Source organism: Callithrix jacchus, chromosome 7 (assembly GCF_049354715.1).
Source record: "Callithrix jacchus isolate 240 chromosome 7, calJac240_pri, whole genome shotgun sequence".
NCBI lineage: Eukaryota > Metazoa > Chordata > Mammalia > Primates > Cebidae > Callithrix > Callithrix jacchus.
In genome coordinates, this window is record NC_133508.1 from 124,229,273 (window position 1) to 124,249,330 (window position 20,058).

At 34.6% G+C, this 20,058-nt stretch overlaps 1 protein-coding gene across 3 annotated transcripts in view; it reads left to right on the forward strand.

Moving 5' to 3' along the window:
* The window catches only part of HS2ST1 (heparan sulfate 2-O-sulfotransferase 1), a 199,698-nt gene that overhangs the window by 131,385 nt on the left and 48,255 nt on the right, over positions 1-20,058 (forward strand). For all 3 annotated transcript variants that reach the window (XM_009001630.5, XM_002751039.6, XM_078332365.1), the window contains one exon: positions 18,777-19,015. In XM_009001630.5, coding sequence (XP_008999878.1) covers positions 18,777-19,015 — 239 coding nt within the window. The remainder of the gene's footprint in view (positions 1-18,776; positions 19,016-20,058) is intronic.

The following is a 20,058-nucleotide window of genomic DNA, read 5'->3' on the forward strand; positions in this document are numbered from 1 at the left end:
TTTTATTTGGATTATAATAGTAATGTTTATTTTTATTTATTTATTTATTTATTTTTGAGACGGAGTTTCGCTCTTATTACCCAGGCTGGAGTGCAGCGGCCAATCTTGGCTCACCGCAGCCGCAGCCTCCTGAGTAGCTGGGATTACAGGCACATGCCACCATGCCCAGCTAATTTTTTGTATTTTTAGTAGAGACGGGGTTTCACCATGTTGACCAGGATGGTCTCAATCTTTTGACCTCGTGATCCACCCGCCTCGGCCTCCCAAAGTGCTGGGATTACAGGCTTGAGCCACCGCGCACGGCCAATAGTAATGTTTATTTTAGAAAATTTAGAGAAATGCCTTTTTATTTGAAGCCTCAGAGCAAGTAAGGTAAAATGCTGTAAAATTTATAGAACCATTGAAATGTTAGGCTTACAACAAGTCTTTGACAAATAAACTATATTCAGTTCAGCAGGCCAAAACAGTGGGCAGGAGAAAGGTTCTGTGGTATTAAATACCAGTAAAAGACTATTAAATAAATAGCAGTAACAGATAGTACTGATATTTTTTGACATTACAGCTCTACTTGTTCTTAGCTTTCTAGTTGACACCCTTACTAGTTATTTATTATTTAATTAATTATTTATTTATGAGATGGAGTCTGGCTCTGTTGCCAAGGCTCAAGTGCAATGGCATGATCTCGGCTCACTGCAACCTCCGCCTCCCAGGTTCAAGCGATTCTCCTGCCTTAGCTGCCTGAGTAGCTGGAATTATAGGCACGCACCGCAACACCTAGCTATTTTTTTGTATTTTTAGTAGAGACAGGGTTTTGCCATGTTGGCCAGGCTGGTCTCACACTCCTGACCTCAGGCCATCCACCCACCTCAGCCTCCCAAAGTGCTGGGATTACAGGCGTGAGCCACCATGTCCTGCCTACCATTACCATTTCTATCCTTATTATTTTTATTTTATTCATTTCCCTAGAAAACAAACACAGGAAGACAGCAATTAGACACCAGGCATGAAATGTCAGTGTATATTTCTTTCACACATGGGTGAGGGATGTTTTTAAAACTTCTTTTTAAAACTCCAGATAAGTAATTTCTTTTACTGTTCACCTTTGAAGTGGGAAGTGTGTTGAAAACTTCCACAGGTTGTTGAGTTAATAGCAATTTTTTGGTTGATATTTTTTCAGAAAAGCTGCTCTTATATATTTGAATAAACAGGTAAAGATGAGAATAAAGGGGACAAGTATTCGGCCAGGACTTTTTTTCTTTTTTAAGAAGTAGTTATTGCCTATGACATCTGAATTGAGAATCCAATTTTAAACTCTTCTTAATCCATATTATCTTTAATTCCTACTTGTCAATTCAAGAAGAATGAGAAATGAATGACTTTTTGTACCTCATATAAAGGGAGGCGTTGGTATGTGTATGCACGGATTCACTTTAAAAGCCTGTGCCAGATGAAACTATTTAAAAGAACAGTGTTTTCAGTAATATGGGGGAACTATCTTTATTAAAGAGGAAAGGGTAAGATACAAACATGTTTATGTGTTATCGATTGATGTTTAATAAAAGCATGAGAAAAAACAGTAAAGAGATGTTGCCAAAATAAAACAGTGGTTGTATTTATATGGTGAGACTATTTGTTAGTTTCCCCCTTCTTTCTGGTTTTGGTAATCCATTTCTTTTTGAGGGAGTGTATTTGCTTTTGTGGCAGGAAAATACTGAACTCAGATAACCTTAGGAATTCTTTTTAGTTGTTGGGATTAAGCCCCTATTTTATTAGTTGATATATGTAGAAATTATACCTTAACTATTTTTAGTCTAAATCTGTAAGTGCACACTCATTCATGCACATGTCAAATAGAAAAATGAGTATTTTTTTGAGTATGGGTGTATTTATGAGAGTTCTACATTATCTTTGTTTTATAAAGCAAACCTGTAATACTTAGTCTGTATTTTCCATTTTGGACTTCTTTAAAAGGGAACCAAAAAATGTAAGACCTTTGCAAAACAGTCTAGATCTCCAGACTTTTCCCTCAAGTCTTTTGTCATTTCCTTGTCAATATCTGATCTAAGAGCAGTGTTTCCTAGGTCTTTCTGGAGTTTTCAATTTGCTTTTCATGGAAGCAATAGTCCTCTTTATTTTGCACTCATACGTAATTGATTTTTGCAGTTACAGTTACAGAGAAAACTGCCATAAACTAGTTTAGGAATAAACAGCCAACTAAAATGAGAACTTTATGAAACTAGCAACTGAGTTGTTCATTACTGTGCGTAATTTAGCATGTGCTCTTTTTGTGGGAGGTGGGATCTGGGCTTTAACTCAGCATAATGAGTTTGAGATCCATGGTGAACATATCAATAATTCTTTGATAATAGGTATTCTTATTGGGCAATAATCCATTCTATGGATATCCTACCATTTGTTCAGTCATTTCTTTGTAGATGGACATGTGAATTCCTTCCCACTTTGGGCCAATCGAAAATAAAAGTGGAGTGAACATTTTGGCATAAGACTTTGTATGGATATATACTTTTCTTTCTCTTGGATAAATAGGAGTGGAATGGCTGGGTTATATGGTTAGATATATGTTTAACTTTTTCTTTCTTTTTTATTGTTTGAGACGGAGTTTCGCTCTTGTCGCCCAGGCTGGAGTGTGATCTTGGCTCACTGTGTCTTCCACCTCCTGGGTTAAAGTGATTCTCCTGACTCAGTCTCTTGAGTAGCTGGGATTATAGAACCTGCCACCACACCCGTCTGATTTTTGTATTTTTAGTAGAGTCAGGGTTTCACTATGTTTTCAGGCTGGCCGCGAACTTCTGACCTCAGGTGATCCACCTGCCTTGGCCTCCCAAAGTGCTGTCATTACAGGCATGAACCACTGCGCCTGGCCTATATGCTTAACTTTTTAAGAAACTGTCCAACTGTTATCCATAATGGTTGTCTCATTTTATATTCTTATTAGCAGTTCATGAGAATTCCAGTTACTCCACATTCTTGACAAGTCTTGGTCTGACCAGTCTTTAATTTTAGCCATTCTTGTAAGCTTGTGGTATCTCATTGTAGTTTTACTTTTATTTTGTCTAATGATGAACATTTTACATCTTCTTGTCTGCATATCCCTTTTTTGGGGGAAATGTCCAAATCTTTAGTTCATTTAAAAAATGGTCTGGCTATTTTCTTATTAGGTTGTAGGAGACACATTTTTTACCGATAAGATACAAATCTTTTCTTGGCTATACATTTCACAAATTTTTTTTTTATTTGTGTGGCTTTCCTTTTCATTTCTGTATCTTTTAATTTCAGTGAAGTCCACTATATTGATATTTGTTTTTGTAGTTCTTGTTTACTCTGTCATATTTAAGAAATCTTTGCCAAACCTAAAATTATTAGAATTGTTTCTTCTAGAAGTTTTATAATTTTAGCTCTTAAATTTAGGTCTGTGATTCATTTTAAGTTCATTTTTGTATATGATGTGAAGTAAGAATGAAGAAAGAATGAAGATTCCCTTTTAAGAAAATGGCTATCCAGTTGTTCCCATACTATTTGTTGAAGAGATGCTCATTTTCTTCATTGAATTATCTTACCAAGTTTTCCTAAAATCCATTGATCATATTTGTATAGTTATATTTCTGGATTCACTATTCTGATTCATTGATCTAAATGTCTGTCTTTATGCCAGTACCATACTGTCTTGATTACTATAACTGGATAACAAGTCTTGAGGTAAGGTAGTATAAATCCTTCCAATTTTTTTATTTTTCTTTTTTTGTTTTTGTTTTGTTTTGTTTTTTTTTGAGATGGAGTCTCACTCTATCGCCTAGGCTGAAGTGCAGTGGCATGATCTTGACTTCTGCAATCTCTGCCTCCCAGGTTCAAGTGATTCTCCTGCCTCAGCCTCCTGAGTAGCTGAACTACAGGTGTGTGCCACCATGCCAGGCTGATTTTTGTATTTTTTAGTAGAAACAGCATTTCATCATATTGGACATGCTGGTCTTGAACTCCTGACCTCGTGATCTGCCTGTCTCGGCCTCCCAAAGTGCTGGGAATACAAGCGTGAGCCACCGTGCCTGGCCTAATTTTTTTATTTTTCAAAAATTTTTTTTTTTGGCCTATTCCAAATTCTTTGCATTTCCATAAAAATTTTAGAATTAGTTGATCAATTCATAACAAAAAGTGTTCTGGGATTTTTATTGGGATTGCATGGCATCTGTATATAAATTTTGGGAGAATTGACAATAGTCTTTTGTAAATAATGAATGTGGCATATCTATTTAGATCTTACTTAATTTTTCTCAACAGTGTTTTCTGATTTTTACTGTATGGTCTTGTACATCTTATTGCAAATTTATTCATATTTTTGTGCTATTTTACATGATATTTTAAAATGTGAATTTCTGATTACCTGTTGTTAGTAATATACAGTTGATTTGGGTATATTGATTTTTATATCCTGCAGCCTTGCTAAACTCATTAATTCTCGTAGCTTTTTTGATAGATTCTTTAGGAATTTCTACATAGTCAGTCATGCTGTGTGTGACAAAAGGCAGTTTTACTTACAGCTCTCTAATCTGTGTGCCTTTCTTTTTCTTGCCTTATTGAACAGGGTAGAGCCTCCAGGACAGTGTTCATAAAACTGGTGAGGGTGGACATCCTTGCCTCATTCAGTCTTAGGGTGAAAGTATCCAGTCTGTCTTTCAGTAAAGTTTGATACCAGCTGAACATTTTTTACAGATATCCTTTTATTAGTCGAAGGAAGTTCTCTTCTATTCCCAGTTTGCTGAGATTTTTATCATGAATTGATGTTGGATTTTGTTTATGTGCATGTATTAAGATGAATACAGGGTCTTTAGCTTATTAGAAGGATAAGTTACATTGACTTTTGCATATTAAACCAATCTGTATCCTTGGGATAAACTATGTAGGTATGATGATTGTCCTTTGATTTTACTAAATTTCGTTAATTTTTGCCTTTATGTTTATAAGGGCTTTCATTTCTGATTTTGGTATCAAAGGCTGGCTTCAGAGACTCAATTGGAAAGTGTTTTCTCCTTTTCAGTTTTCTTCAAGAGTTTGTGTTGATGTTTTCTTGTGTTGGTATTTTTGGTGTTGGTATTTTTCTTTTTTGGTAGAATTTTCTAATATAGCCCTTTGGGCCTTTTGTTTATCTGTGAGAAAGGTTTGATCTTGTTTTTTGTGCAAAGGTTTTTTTATCTATACATTTAATAGATTTAAAAGGTTTATTCTGTTTAGCTGCCTATGAGCTTTGTTAATTTTGTGTTTCAAGGAATTTAGCAATTGGTTATCAAATTTATTGGCTACAGTTACTTATAATATTGCTTTATTATATATAATATTCTCTCCTTTGCCATTTCTGATATTGATAATTTGTATCTTCTCTTTTTTTCTTATTTGGCTAGAAGTTTGTCAGTTTTATTGATTTTGTTTGGGGGGGCGCACAAAGAACTAGCTGTGGTTTATTTAGGTCATTGATGTTATATCTGCCTTCTTTTCTAATATGATCATGTAGTGTTATATGTTTCCCTTAAAGCACTGCTTCAGTTACGTCTCACAGTTTTGATATTTTGGTTTTATTAGGTTCAAACTACTTTGCTATTTTCCTTTTTGGTTTTTTCTTTGTCTTGTGGGTTACTTGAAGTGTGTTTAGTCCAAGTATTTGTGGACATTTCAAATGTCTTTTCTGTTACTTTAAATTTCTGTTTTAGTCAGAGAACATACTTTGTATGATTTTAGTACTTTCAAATATTTTGAACTTTATCACTGAGAATATGGTCTGTCTTGTTAAATGTTCCATGTACGCTTGAAAAGAATGTATATCTGCATCCTGGATGTTCTCTAAATGCCAGCTGGCTAATTAATTGATGACATTGAAATTTCCTGTATCTTAGTGATTTTCTGTCTACTCCTATCAATTATTACGAGCATCATGGTGAAATCTTTGATTATACTTAGAGATTTGTTTATTTTTCCTGTGAGTTTTTAATTCATGTTTTAAAAACGTTCTTATAAAGGTACAAAAGTGAGTATTGTAATGTCTTTTTGATAAATTGACCCCTTTATCATTATGAAATGGTCCTTTGTTAATAGTCTTTACTCTGAAATCCATTTGTCATTAATATGGCCACACCAGATTTTTTTTGATTTGTGATAACATGATACATCTTTTTTCATCCTTTATCTTTTAAGTTATTTAATGTTTTTCTCATTTGAAGTGGTTTTCTAGTGGTCAGTATATAGTAGAATCTTGCTTTTTTGTCTGTTCTACAATCTCTGCCTTTTCTGTGGTGTGTGTGTATGGTATGTATGGGTCTAGATCATTAGTATGTAATCTTTTAATATACAAATATAAATTTTAGTAATTATAAATTAAGATTTAAGAATTTGAATAATTTGATAGATCTCATCAAGTAATGTATTCCTAAAATTTCAATTTTCTTTATTTTTCTAACTTTGTTTTATTTAGACTTATTATTTCTAGGATATCTTAGGCCACCAAAAAAAGCCAAAATTGGGAAATAAACAGGGACTACTTAGAAATAAAATGGGCTTTATTTTATAATGAGAGATTATGCTTCAGAGACTCCTTCTGTAATATTTTAGCTATAAAAGTGTAAAATGGAGAATGGTACCCACAGGGTCAAAAACCAGTCTATGAATGTTGACTCCAGTGTTGCTTTCTAATGTCTTCCGTTTGTTATTGATTTTAGACTACCTGCTCAATCACCTTGGGAGCTTTTTAAAAATACAGATTCCCCAGTCCTATGGAATTTGTTATACTCTGTAATCTATTTTAAGATATGTAACTTTCCATATGATTCTTAGATTACTCTAGGCTCAGAAATCATGGTCCTGCTCTGGTTATCTGACCACTTTAATCTCTCACTTTTCTGCCACTTTCTTCTCTCTCCTACACAGTCTTGGCACCATTAGAGGAAAAAACCTCTGAGGATTAGTTAGGTGTGATAAACCTAGAATACTGTACTAAACAGTCTTGACATGTATGGAGCTGTAGCTTTGTGCTATGTGTAGCATTGTTAGGTTAGTAGAGATCAAATCACATCAAACGTTCACCTCCTTTTAATATTATCGTTCGCTTCCTTTAACCTTTCTTGGATTGTGGAGTGAAGAACTCTGCCTCCCATATGGTTTAATTTAGTATGCTGTGTTATTTTTATTAAGCAAATTTTGTGTGTCTTCTGTATGCTGGGTAATAATGGTCATCACCTTTCTTTCAGAGAAAGAAGTAGCTTGTAAAAAAGTTATGCTCTCCTCCCTAAAAGTCACATTAATTCCATGATTTTTTTTCAGTTTCCATAGTTTGATTGGTTCCAGTGTTCAATTAGAGTACGTAAATTTATGTTGCCTAATTAAAATAGATTAATGTGAATGAGGCAGAGTAACTCAAAATAGAACAAACGGTTTTGAGTTACTGTGCCTCATCTCCATTAATTTTATCAACCCATACCTTTTCATAATGATTATAATTTTATTTCTGGCATAGGAAAATAAGCCAAAAAATTAATGGGTTTTAAAAGCTAATATAGGGTACACAAAGATCAACAAATTATTTTAAAGTAGATATTAAAATGACCATTCTATAGTAAATGTTTGGTTGTCTGCAAGATAAAGAATATTCTACTTGATAATTTTTTCCTTATACTTGTTTTATGTACAATACAGTAAAACAATTAAAATTCAAATTTTGGTCAAGCATTAGTTTTTGTCAGTTGATAAAACTGTCAGCATTTTACTGGTCATTATTAAGAATATCAATTATCCTTGCATTGTGGGCATGTTTAAGTGTCACTAGTAAAGAATTATAGTTTACAGAATGCTGAATAATGGTTCTTATTTGTTACACAAGACAAATACAAAGGAAGACAGTTTTTGGAAATTGATGTTTAAGAAAGAACATCTTTAGAATATTAATACCTGTGACTAATTTTTAAAGATTCATTAAAAATACAGATTCAACTGAAAAGCTATGGCAGTTTCTCAGAAGTTACAAAGCTATAAGATATAGAAAGTATTAGGCCAGGTGCGATGGTTTATGCCTGTAATCCCAGCATCTTGGGAGGCTGAGGTGGGCTGATCGCCTGAGATTAGGAGTTTGAGATCAGCCTGGGCAACATGGTGAAACCCTGTATTTACAAAAAATACAAAAATTAGCCAGTCATGGTAGCACATGCTTGTAGTCCCAGCTACTCCGGAGGCTGAAGTAAGAGGATCATTTGAGTCTGGGATATCAAGGCTGCAGTGAGTCCTAATCATGTCATTGCACTGAAGGCTGGGTGAAAGAACAAGACCCTGTCTCAAAATCAAAATTTTTTAACTCACTTTTTTAGTTTTAACAATGGGTAGTGTACTTGAACTTTTCAGTTTTTAACTAGTAAGCCACACTGGAAATTGTAGTTTAATTAGAATTTCTTCATATATAAGAGAATGTTCCAAGATGAATATCTTTAACATGGTTCTTGAATTATTGGTTGTACCCCCAAAATAGTTTCAGTTTAAAAGGGTGTGGGGCAGTGACCATCATTTAGAATTAATTAATGTCGCATTTTCAAAGGGTTTTGTTACAGTTTTGGCCCAAGAACAATGTAAACCTTTCACTTGTGCTTTCCATAATGATGGTTTCAGCATCCTTTAAGGAGGAACTGAGTAGCCTTAGGAGACCTAGTGATTGATGGGGATCAGTGAGGAAGATGGGAAATCCAATTAGCTCGGTAGAATCAGTGCCATGAGTTAAAGGGTAATGGATGTGATGACCAGAATATTCTCACAACTAGTTTATACCATTAAGTTGTTTTTCACAGATCTAAGCTATATCTAAAATTCCAAATTAATGGGGTACAAATTAATTCGTTACATGGAAAAGATAATATTCTCTGTCTGTCTTCTTAATAAGCCAACAGAAATGCCCTCTAGAATGCTGATTCTCTAAAAGTGTTCCTGGACCATCATATCAACATTGAGAACTTGATTGGCAAATTCTTAGTCCTTGGAATTAGTAACTAGAGATTGTGGGAAGGCAGGAATTTATATTTTAACAAATGCTCCAAGTGATTCTGATGCATGCTCAATTTGCGAACCACTGCTCTAGAATATGATGCAGATCCAGCTCCAGTAAAATAGTACCAAGTTTTCAGCATCGCTAATTCCCAATTTTCAAACAGCTGCTGCATTAGATTTTAGTTAATGATATCCAAACCCAGCTGGAATTGCATCCTAGTTACTTCTTATTCTTTTTACTTACTAGTGAGTGGAGTACCAGGTGCAGTTGTTGAAGTGTGAAAATAATTTAGCTTTGTAGACAGTTTTGACATTTCTTTCTTGATTTTGAAAATGCTTTCATCTTCTTGGTATGATATTTATTTCAACAATCAAAGCACATCTATTTTAATAGCAGTATGGACTTCTGCTAAGAATTTAAGGAAATCTCTGAATATTTTTACCAGTTTAATATCAAAGTTAATATTTTAGCTGAATAACCAAGCTTCCGTATAATTTACTCCTATTTTATTTTCTCGCCAGTATGTGCATTAACATTTTTTTTAATGTCTTACTGAATCATTTACTTTCAATATTCACATCTTCTACAATATCATGTTTAGTTTTACTCTGGAAAAAATTGCTAGCAGAGATTAGTTAAATGCATTCTTAGTAGTAAGGTGCAGCTGTGTGCTTTCTGAGTTGCAAAACTCATGAGTCCTTCAAAAAACATTTTAAAGGAATGTGAGTAAGACACGAAGCTAGCATTTATCTGCTGCAGTATACTAACTATGAGTATTTACAAGTGGAAAATGTGGTCAGAACACTTACAATGTTGTTAATAGATGATCTTGCAGTGATAGTGCAGATTTGTTTTTGGTTGTATTGCACATATAGGTAGTGCTGGTAAAACAGATTTTTAGAAACAGAAGCTGATGAATTCAAAATTCTCTTTTGATGTTTAAAAATAAAAATTAAAAACTAAGTGAAAAACAAAATTCTCTTTTTTTAACTCTGTACCTTCATGATCATTTATTCACTTTGACATCAGCTGATGCCTTTGTAACTCCTAATTTCTGTCCTTAGTACAGAACTTTCTTCTGAGATGTGTATCTTCTGTAACCTACATATTACTACCTGGATGTTCCATGGGCACTTGAAGCTTACTGTGTCTGAAACTGATAATCCAAGTCTCTCCCTCACACTAACCCTGTAAATACATATGGAAGAGTTACATTAATAGCCTATTTTTCATTTGGCCATTACCCTAGATGTTTGCACAAGGCTTAATTCTCCATTGAAATTCCTTTCTAATGTTTCTGAAAGTCTTCTAGAGATATCTTGTGGGTTTTTTGTTTTTCTTTTTTTTCTTTTTTTTTTTTTTTTTTGAGACGGAGTTTTGCTCTTGCTACCCAGGCTGGAGTGCAATGGCGCGATCTCGGCTCACCGCAATCTCCACCTCCTGGGTTCAGGCAATTCTCCTGCCTCAGCCTCCCGAGCAGCTGGGATTACAGGCACGCACCACTGTGCCCAGCTAATTTTTTGTAATTTTAGTAGAGACGGGGTTTCACCATGTTGACCAAGATGGTCTCGATCTGTTGACCTCGTGATCCACCCGCCTCGGCCTCCCAAAGTGCTGGGATTACAGGCTTGAGCCACCGCGCCCGGCCTTTGTTTTTCTTTTTTTAAAAAAGCAGATTCCCCCTACCTAACTCTGCTTTGTTACCTGCTTGTCCACAGAATAACTGTCTCTAATCAAGCATCATCATCTCTGCTGCTGCCCCAAGAGGAAATGCCAGAAAGTACTGGAGCCTTCATGGTGCTAAGATTGATGTCACATTTCATGTAGAAATGGAGAAAGTTCTCCTGTGTTCTCACTAATGTCATAATTAATCACTTGAGAACCTGCTTTATGTGCCTGTGTGAAGAAATGGCAAACTATATACCAGCTATTCATGCAGTGAAAACATACTTCCCACAGTATGTTTTCATTGCTAGGAAGCAACTGCCCACCAAGGATTAAATTTCTCACCACAACCCCTGCATCTAGGTAGGGCCATATGACTAGTGTTTGCCAAGATAATTAAGAAATGGTTGTGCTTTCTGCACTCTGTCTGCCAACTGGATCAAAAGACTTCAAGGTACTGGGGAGAATGGCAAAGTCAGGACAGGAAAGGAGCCTGATTCCTAGAATTACTGCATAAAAGGCCATCTGCCAGCCAGGAACACTCACATTGGTACTTGAGCAAGAATTAAACTTCTTGTGTAGTAAACAATTGAGATTTTGTTACAACAGCTGATGTTTGCCTGATTAATACAGTGCCCCCTTTATATTACAAAGCCCTTCATTAAAACAGCTCCTTAATCATTTCCCTGCATTCCCTTTCTCTAAAAGCTCAAACACATAAATATCTGGATATTCATGGGGCTGGTAGGGAACAGATGCCAATATTATACTCTAATCCAGAACTTTTCTGCCATTGTGCTTTCTCTATCCTATCTTCTAGACCTGTTAGGCTTGGATATTGTTCTTACACAAGCTTGAAATAAAGCCATTATGAAAATGGCTCTTCCACAGATCAGCTACATACTTGATTTCTCAGTCTGAACTTCAATGTAGAGTACAAACTGTCCTGAATTCCTTTCTTCATCCCATTTGTTCGTCCTTCCCCAATTCTCAAATTCACTGAATGACACCATCTTCCTCTTCGGTAAAGAAATCTAGCACCTTAGCCACTTCAAATTCCCTTATCTACTCTCGTCATCTAAGCCTCTGTCCTACTAACCTATCTCCTTTCAGTCTCCATGCTTCTTTCTTATTGAAGTTGCTTTCCTTCAAGTCTTAATCCTCACTGTGTCTTCACTCTATAAAATGATGCCTTGGGGAATCTTGGATTGTAGAAGTCCCACATGGGCTGTTACTTAAAACTCTTTTTAAAAATGGCTTTTTATTGCTTATAGAAGTTATTCTGAAAGTGCAGTTCGTGTACCATAGGGATCCTCAAGACCCCTTTAGGGCTATCACAAAATAGTTTACAACCATTTTCATAATTCTAAGATGTTGCCTTTTTCACTAGTTAGCATTTGTCCTCATAGTAAAAAGCAGTGCTGGTACCAAACTGCACTAGTAGGCATTGTGGTTTTTGCTACCTTTCTCTAACAGCCTAAACCCTCAAAAGCCATTTTCACATAAGAATGTCCTTCAGAAAGCAGTAACTTTATTAAATCTTGACTTTTTGTGTCTGTTTTGAATATTGTATCACAAAATGGAAAGTTCATCAAGCACTTCTGCAGACCAGAGTACGGAGATTGTCTTGAGGTAAAGCACTTGTGTGATTGAGTTGTGCTGTGCTTTGAATATGGTTTGTCTCTACCAAAACTCATGGTGAGGCTTGGTCCCCAATGTAGTGGTGTTGAGTACACATTGGTGTGGGACCTTTAAGAGGTGTTTGGATCATGAGAAATCTGCTCTCATAAAAGAATCAGTGTAGCCTTGACGAGTTAGTGAGTTCTCATTCTTCCAGGACCATGTTAGTTACAATGAGATCAGGTTGTTATGAAGCAAGGTTGCCTCTGGAGTGTGCAGTCCCATTTTCTGCATATCAGTTTCTCTTTCATTTCTCCATCATGTTTTGATGCAGCATGAAGCCCTTACTGGAAGATACCAGATGTGGCTGCCCAGTCTTGAACTTGCCAGCCTACAGAACCAGGAGCTAAAGAAACTTCTTTAAAAACTACCCAGTCGCTGTCATAGAAACAGAAAATCAACAAGTTGCAAATTCAGTAAGGCATTTGTTTTCATAGAACCCTGTTTTTACTTGAAAGAATGATCAACACACAAACTATGTTTATTCAGGCTTGTGTAGTTGGGAGATATTTTCTCAAAAATGAACAAAGCAAACTTGTTGCTGTAAGTAAAATAATTGACAGTATTAGTTGCCAATTATAAAATTTAAAGAAACTTGTATCTGCCACTATGAGTGTAACAGTTTCCCAATACTTAAACTTCTCTGAGATTGGTGACCACCAGTGTGTTATAATGAATGTGATTTTTTTAATTGTATAATTTTTATTATACAATTATGCATGGTGGCACACACCTGTAGTCCCAGCTACTCAGGAGGCTGAGGCAGGAGAATTGTTTGAACCCAGGAGGCAGAGGTTGCAGTGAGCTGACATCACGCCACTGCACTCCAGCTTGGCAATAGAGCGAGATTCTGGCTCAAAAGAAAAAAAAAAAAAAAAAGAAGTTAACACTTGCTAGGTTTTAGTGTAGAATTGAAAAAGAATAGTTCCAATTATCTGAAAAGGCTACTAAAGTACTCCTTTTCCAACTATATCTGTATGAGTCGGATTTTCTTCATTGACTCCAACCCAAAGAATATATGGTAGTATTTTGAATGGAGAAGCAGATACAAAAACCCAGTTGTCTTCTATTAAGCCAGACATTTAAAAAGATTTGCAAAAATATGTTACACTAAATTTTTTTGGTTTTGGAAAATTTTTACACAAAATCATGTCATTTGTGCTAACATGTTGTATTTTTATTTTGAAGTGAGTTAATAAATGTTTCTCACTTTTAATAACCAATGTGCTATTGCTAGATGTAACACACATAAACCAAAGCTCTTTGGTGTCCTTAACAATCTTTAAGTGTACAAAGAGGTTCTGAGACCAATAAGTCTGAGAATGCTGGCTTATAGGGTATGGTGATTAAGATACTGTGATCTGGCTTCTGCCCACTTTTCTTCCTTATGTTTTACCTTAGCCTTAATCTTTCTCCCATCTTCTAAGCTTGTTAAAAACCACTGTTAGGGCCTAAATGCATTCAGTGTTGTGTCTCCAGGGACTTTGTTCATGCTTCTTCCCTTTGCCTAGAAGGTTTCTTTGTTACCCAGAAGGTACTTTTTTTATCTCACTCATCTCCTCTGGATCCTTTCTCGTAACCAGCCATTTTTGGGACCTCTGTTGCATCTTGTATAAACTTTTTTTATAACACTATACCATCAAACTCTCCAAGAGTAGATATATGTCCAGAATCTGGTGCAATACTTTTAAATTAATAGATTTTCAGTAAATGGTTATGAAATTATTTGATGAATTCGGTGGAAAAAGCTTGGTTATAAATGATCACATCATTCTTTCTACTCAAAGATACATAGTATGGTATGACTGTGCTCAGTTACTTGAATTCTTACAGTAATCATAAAAGGTATATTTTTTTGTCTTAAGGTAGACAAATACATCTGGGTGTCAGTGAATAAAATTGGATTGTGGGAGAATAAGTAAGCATCCCACTCCCTTCTTCCCACCCGGTTGTTACTGGCCTGCTTCTGTTTCTGTTTCTATTTCTGCTTCTTTCAATTTTGTTTGAGCCTGGGGGTGAGTGGGTGGAGAGAGTCCTCCAAAAACACATCTGTACTGTAGAGGAGAAATTGATATCATAGCTTTATGGAACTTATCTAGGGCCTATGCATTCCAGTGGTCCCCTGATTTTAGCTCTCATCAGTGCGGGAATCCTTTTTCCATCATTCTTTGACATCTCCTCATGCAACCTCTGTATGAGTATCTCCAGAGAGTAATAATTTACCACCCCATAAACTGCCTGTGTCTTTACTTTGCACTACTAATTATTTGAAAGCCCATTCCCTCTTGAGCCACAGTCATACCTTTTTTTTCTGGAATAATACTACAGAAAGGATTCTGCCTCTTTTTCACAATAACTTTTCAAATATTTCAAGACTTTTAGTCGTTTTTATGGATTTTCTCTTAGCTAAGTGCACTGATTTTTTTTAAACAGTTTTTTTATGTGGCATGATTTATCCAGCTCATTCCCATTCTGGAGTACTCTAGTTTTTAATGTGTACCTGAAATGACACATGATAGCCCTGTGTGACTGAACACAAATTTCTTATGAACTGTTCTTTCCTGTGACTTGAGACAGTAATTACTGTGTTTTGGTTAGGAATATAGGCTTTGGTATCAGACAGATGAAGGATTAAATTCTGACTTTGTTCCTAACAGCTCTGTAATTAATATCTCTGAGTCTGAATTCCGTAATGTTACCAGATAGGGTTCTTGTAAGAATTAAATGAAGTAATGTACATTTAAACATGAAGCATTGTTCCTAGCTCACAGTAAAAGCTCAAAATAGAAGCACTTGTTACACTGATAACTATGTGTCTATTGGCATAGCCTAAAATTGCAATAGATTTTAGGCAGCAGCTGCTTCACATTACTGTTAATATTATCATGACACTAATATATTTGTTGTTTATCAGCCTGTGCTACTACTCAAGCTTTTATGCCTTCTCCACATATCTTTAAAGGCAGCTCTGTCCTTTTAAGGCTGAATTTATTCAGTGTATTTTCCAGAAGGTTCTTCCCCAATTCTTGGATCCAAAAGTATTTTGTTCTTATTTATAGCATTTCTTACAATGGCATTTGTTCAATTTTGTACCAGATAGATATTGAAAATAGGAACAGTTCACTTGAAATTTATAAAGAGGTGAGGGATGATGTAAGATTAATGTCTCAGTAAAGCTCAAGAAAAAAGGAAAAGCATATATAGTTCAACTCCCCATTTTGTATCAGAGTATTCATTTCAAGTAACTGAGATGAGTAAAGAATGAAGCCTTGAAGTCAACTCACCTATGATTTTTAACTATCATTTTGTATTTTAAAAATAGATACTTGGTGCAAAAAGTTGTATTATTGGTAGACAGAAGTAAGAGGCAAGGGTGAACAGGCTATGGGCAACTGGGAAAAGAATTTTTTCCCAGAAATGCTTTGGCATTTTCATCTACAAAAGATGGATGCAGGTAAATCTGACTCTGGTCAGTATAATCAGGGCAAATTGGTGTTTTTCTAAACTATGAATTGGAAGAGGATTCCACTTATAATTTGAATAATAAGTCTCATCTCTATACTTATGCTGGTATATTTAGAGAAAAACATAGGTCCTGTATTGGACCTACTTCAGACCTTACAATCCATATAGTAACCCATAAATAAAAGAAATTTGTATGTTGTGAATTTTTTCCCTATTTAAGAATGGTACTTAGAATATTATACAATTACTAATTTGGGGAATGATATCAATAATTATTTTGTTATTGGCTTTGGTTGTGGTTTTTTATAACTTTTTAAATTTTGAGATAATTATATATGCACAGGAAGTTGCAAAGATAGTACAGCATGTTTTGCTTTTTAACACCTAGACGACAACCATCTTCTGTCCTTCTGTTTCACTTATTTACCATGCCTATTTCACAGGAATGTTGCAGGAAACAATTGCAAAATGCTTTTGCAATTCCAAGATAAAATACATTAAAAAATTTTAAGGTATTTGCAAAAAAGAAAAGAGATTTCTATAACACTGTAATGCTGTATTTAACTGTAAGGCTCTACTTCTTCTTATAATAGAAATAGGCAAAATCTCAATCAGTATAATGTGGAACACTGGTTCTAGAGTCACATTGATTTGGAATGGTTTCCTGACATCAGTAATCAGCTGGTGATCAACTAAAGAGACTCAGTTTCCCTATTTAAATGGGGATAATAATTCTGCCTCTTAGGTTTGCTTTAAGAACCATGACCTGATTTATATAAAACGCAGCACAGAGCATGAGTATAACAGATGATATACATAAAACACTTAAAGCATAGCAATAATTCAGTGTTAGCTATTACCAATATTATTTTTTCATGTAGGTGATTAGTATATTTCTCAGGTTGATAATAAAAGAAGGTTGTAACTTATAAGGATTTCACATTTTTAAATTAATAACTGTAAAAACGTGTAGCCAAGCTTGGCAAGTACATTTAGTAAGATATATCTGATATTCCTTTAACGTAGTAAGCTGAGCAGCAACACAAAAAGAAAAGAGTTGGTGGTTTTTGGATTGATGGGATTGTTAACAGCTACTTTAATGTTGTTATCTAATAGATTGATCGTCTCAGGAACATTAACTCCAGTATATTTTTAGTGATACTTTATCAGTCAGTTGAAGTTTTGAAGGAAAATTTGATACTTATATTTTCATAATGTTAAGGATTAATAGTCTATTTAGTTTGGAAGCATAATGCTTTTGTAAAAGATGTGTCTATAAGGGCCTATAAAATTATTGTACCTGAAGATAAATATTTTTAAAATTGAGAATAAATGACTAATTTATAAACTGTTAAATGTTTTACAATTGCTGTTTTTAATGTTATTAAAATGAACCCATAAGATCTCAATATTTTGTGAGTACTTGTTTTTGGTAATTTTTTTGAAGTGAAATGAATGTAAGTTAGCCATTTTAAAGGGAACAATTCACTGGCATTTAGAACATTCACAATATTGTACAACCACCATCTCTATCTAGTTCCAAAACATTACTCCAAAGGAAACCCCATAACCATTAATCACATGCTTTCCATTTCTCCCTCCCCCATTCCCTGGCAACCACCAATATATTAATACTGTTTCATTTTACCTATTCTGGATATTTTATATTACTAAAACTATATAATATGTGACCTTTGGTATCTGGCTTCTTGGCATATTTTTGGTGTTCATTTATATTAATTACATATAAGTACTTCATTCCTTTTTATAGTTGAATAATATTCTATTGTTCTGTATACAGTACCACAATTTGCTCATTCATCTGTTGGATACTTGGATTGTTTCTACCTTTTGGCTATAGTGAGTAGTGCTTTAAACATTAATAAGAAATATTTGAGTACCTGTTTTTAGTTCCTGGGGTGGTATATACCTTGGAATATAATTGCTGAGGCATTTGGTAATCCTGTTTAACTTTTTTGAGGAACTGCCAAAGATAGCTTGCACAAAGATCTGGGGGTTAAGAGAGTACATACTATATGTGTAAATACCCCTGTGTAAAGTATTTGCAATCTTGCTAGGGATTTCACACCCCTCATTTCCTTCTATCCTCTCCTTTTCTTGCATCCTTATTCTAAAATAAATATATACATGTATATATATTTGAAGCTGAAGTATGCATTAAATAGAGAGTAGTAGAAAGCAAATAGTAACTGCTTTTGAAACCACATAGTAGATAGGTGATTTAAATTAGAGAAACCATGAAATTTAAGGGAAAAGCATAGCCATGTGATAAACATAGCATCCGATGTAACAGCAAAAAGAGAAAGGATTTGTGGCAGTATTGTTTCTACTCTTGTTCAGTCATATTAGCATATATAATCACTGCCCTGCTAAATTTTTATAAACCAGAGAATAACTAAATTGGGTAATAAATTTCAAAGCCTTTTCTTAAATTATAAGTAATTTGTCTTCTAAGTATTTTTTTTTTAACTATGTAGTTTAGTATTCCATGTGATCTTTATGTGTTTGAGAATTAATTCAGCCTGTAGGAATTCTATTAGAATGTGAAGTGACTTTGGAACTGCACTGAAGTACTCTGTGGTCTGTGCTATTCTACATTTGTTGACTGTTTATTCCTTTGTTCTTGATAGACATATTATCCTTCATAAGGAATTCTGAAGCTTTGGTCCTCAAAACATTTCTTCAGCAGCTCTTACCCAGTTCTTGAATAGGAAGATTATGTTCCAGGCTATAAAATTATTTCAGAACCAACTAGATCCTCTTAAAACCCCAAGCAATATACCCATGTTTTCCATATGTCTTTGTCCTTTGCTTTTGTTTTCTTTTATGTATCTTTTCTTAATCATGGTCCAAAGTTTAGTGTTCATAACTTCCTTATAGTATCCTTAAAAACTTAGTTTGGATCTGTTTTTCTTTGCAGAAAGGGCTATTGCAAGACATGAAGTCCGAGAAATTGAGCAGCGACATACAATGGATGGCCCTCGGCAAGATGCTGCTTTAGATGCGGAAGAGGACATGGTGATCATTTATAACAGAGTTCCCAAAACTGCAAGCACTTCATTTACCAATATCGCCTATGACCTGTGTGCAAAGAATAAATACCATGTACTTCACATCAACACTACCAAAAATAATCCAGTGATGTCATTGCAAGATCAGGTAATTAATCACCTAAGGAATGCTCAAATGTTTTCTAATACTTTCTCATTCAAATTTTCTAGCTCAAGGGGATAAAGTATTTTAAAGGGATATGAATGCTGATCTTAATGGATTATAAGCCTTTTAGTGGAGAGGGCCACTTAGTTTGTATAATTTTATTTGACAATATTTGACCCATTTCCTTGCATATAGTATGTATTCAGATATTTGTGAAGTAAATGAATTAATGAATAGCTTGACTTTCTGAGAAGAAAACTGATGTTCCTCAGCGAAGTATCCTTTTAAGAATATAATTTTGGCATGATATCCTGCAGTAAAAATTATTGTCTCGACCTATGATAGAGAGATATTCGATGGATACTAGTAGTCAATTTTGTGAAGAGCCCCTCTTTACTAGATATAGAGAAAGAGTTTATAAATATATAGTTTATAAATGTATATATAGCTTACATATATTTATGTATAATAAAGAACAAGGATTATAGCTTTAACATAATCTTGCCTTTTAAATTCTCAAGAAGTTGTAGATAAACAGATGAATAGATAATTTTGTGAAATGGTTTTAATTAGAGGAAATTATCTTGTGAAATAAAATTTACTCATCTCTTTAACAGTAGTAACATACATATCTCCCACACCTGGAGTTTTGACTGTGATTATAATAAATAAAGTTCTCGCTATAAATATGGAAGGGCATGGGAATTCCACCCCATGAGAAGAAAAGATAATGTTTGAAAATACTATTTAGGATAAAATGCCAAATTGGAGTAGGCTTATTAGAAAGGTATTTGTGATGGTCCTGTAGTTACAATGATATTTTTCTGTATGAAAGCAGTGAACTTGTTACAGAATTAACTGTTATCCCACTATTTATCATAACTATAATCCTTACACTTAAGAGAATTACATCGATACACAAGACTAAGGTTGGCTTTCTTGCTAGAAGCTGTTTGTAAAGGCTAGTGGTATATGGTATGTCATCTACCCATGTAATTTTTGGTTCTTTGCAGGTTCCTTTTTCATAGAACCAAAATTCCACATCT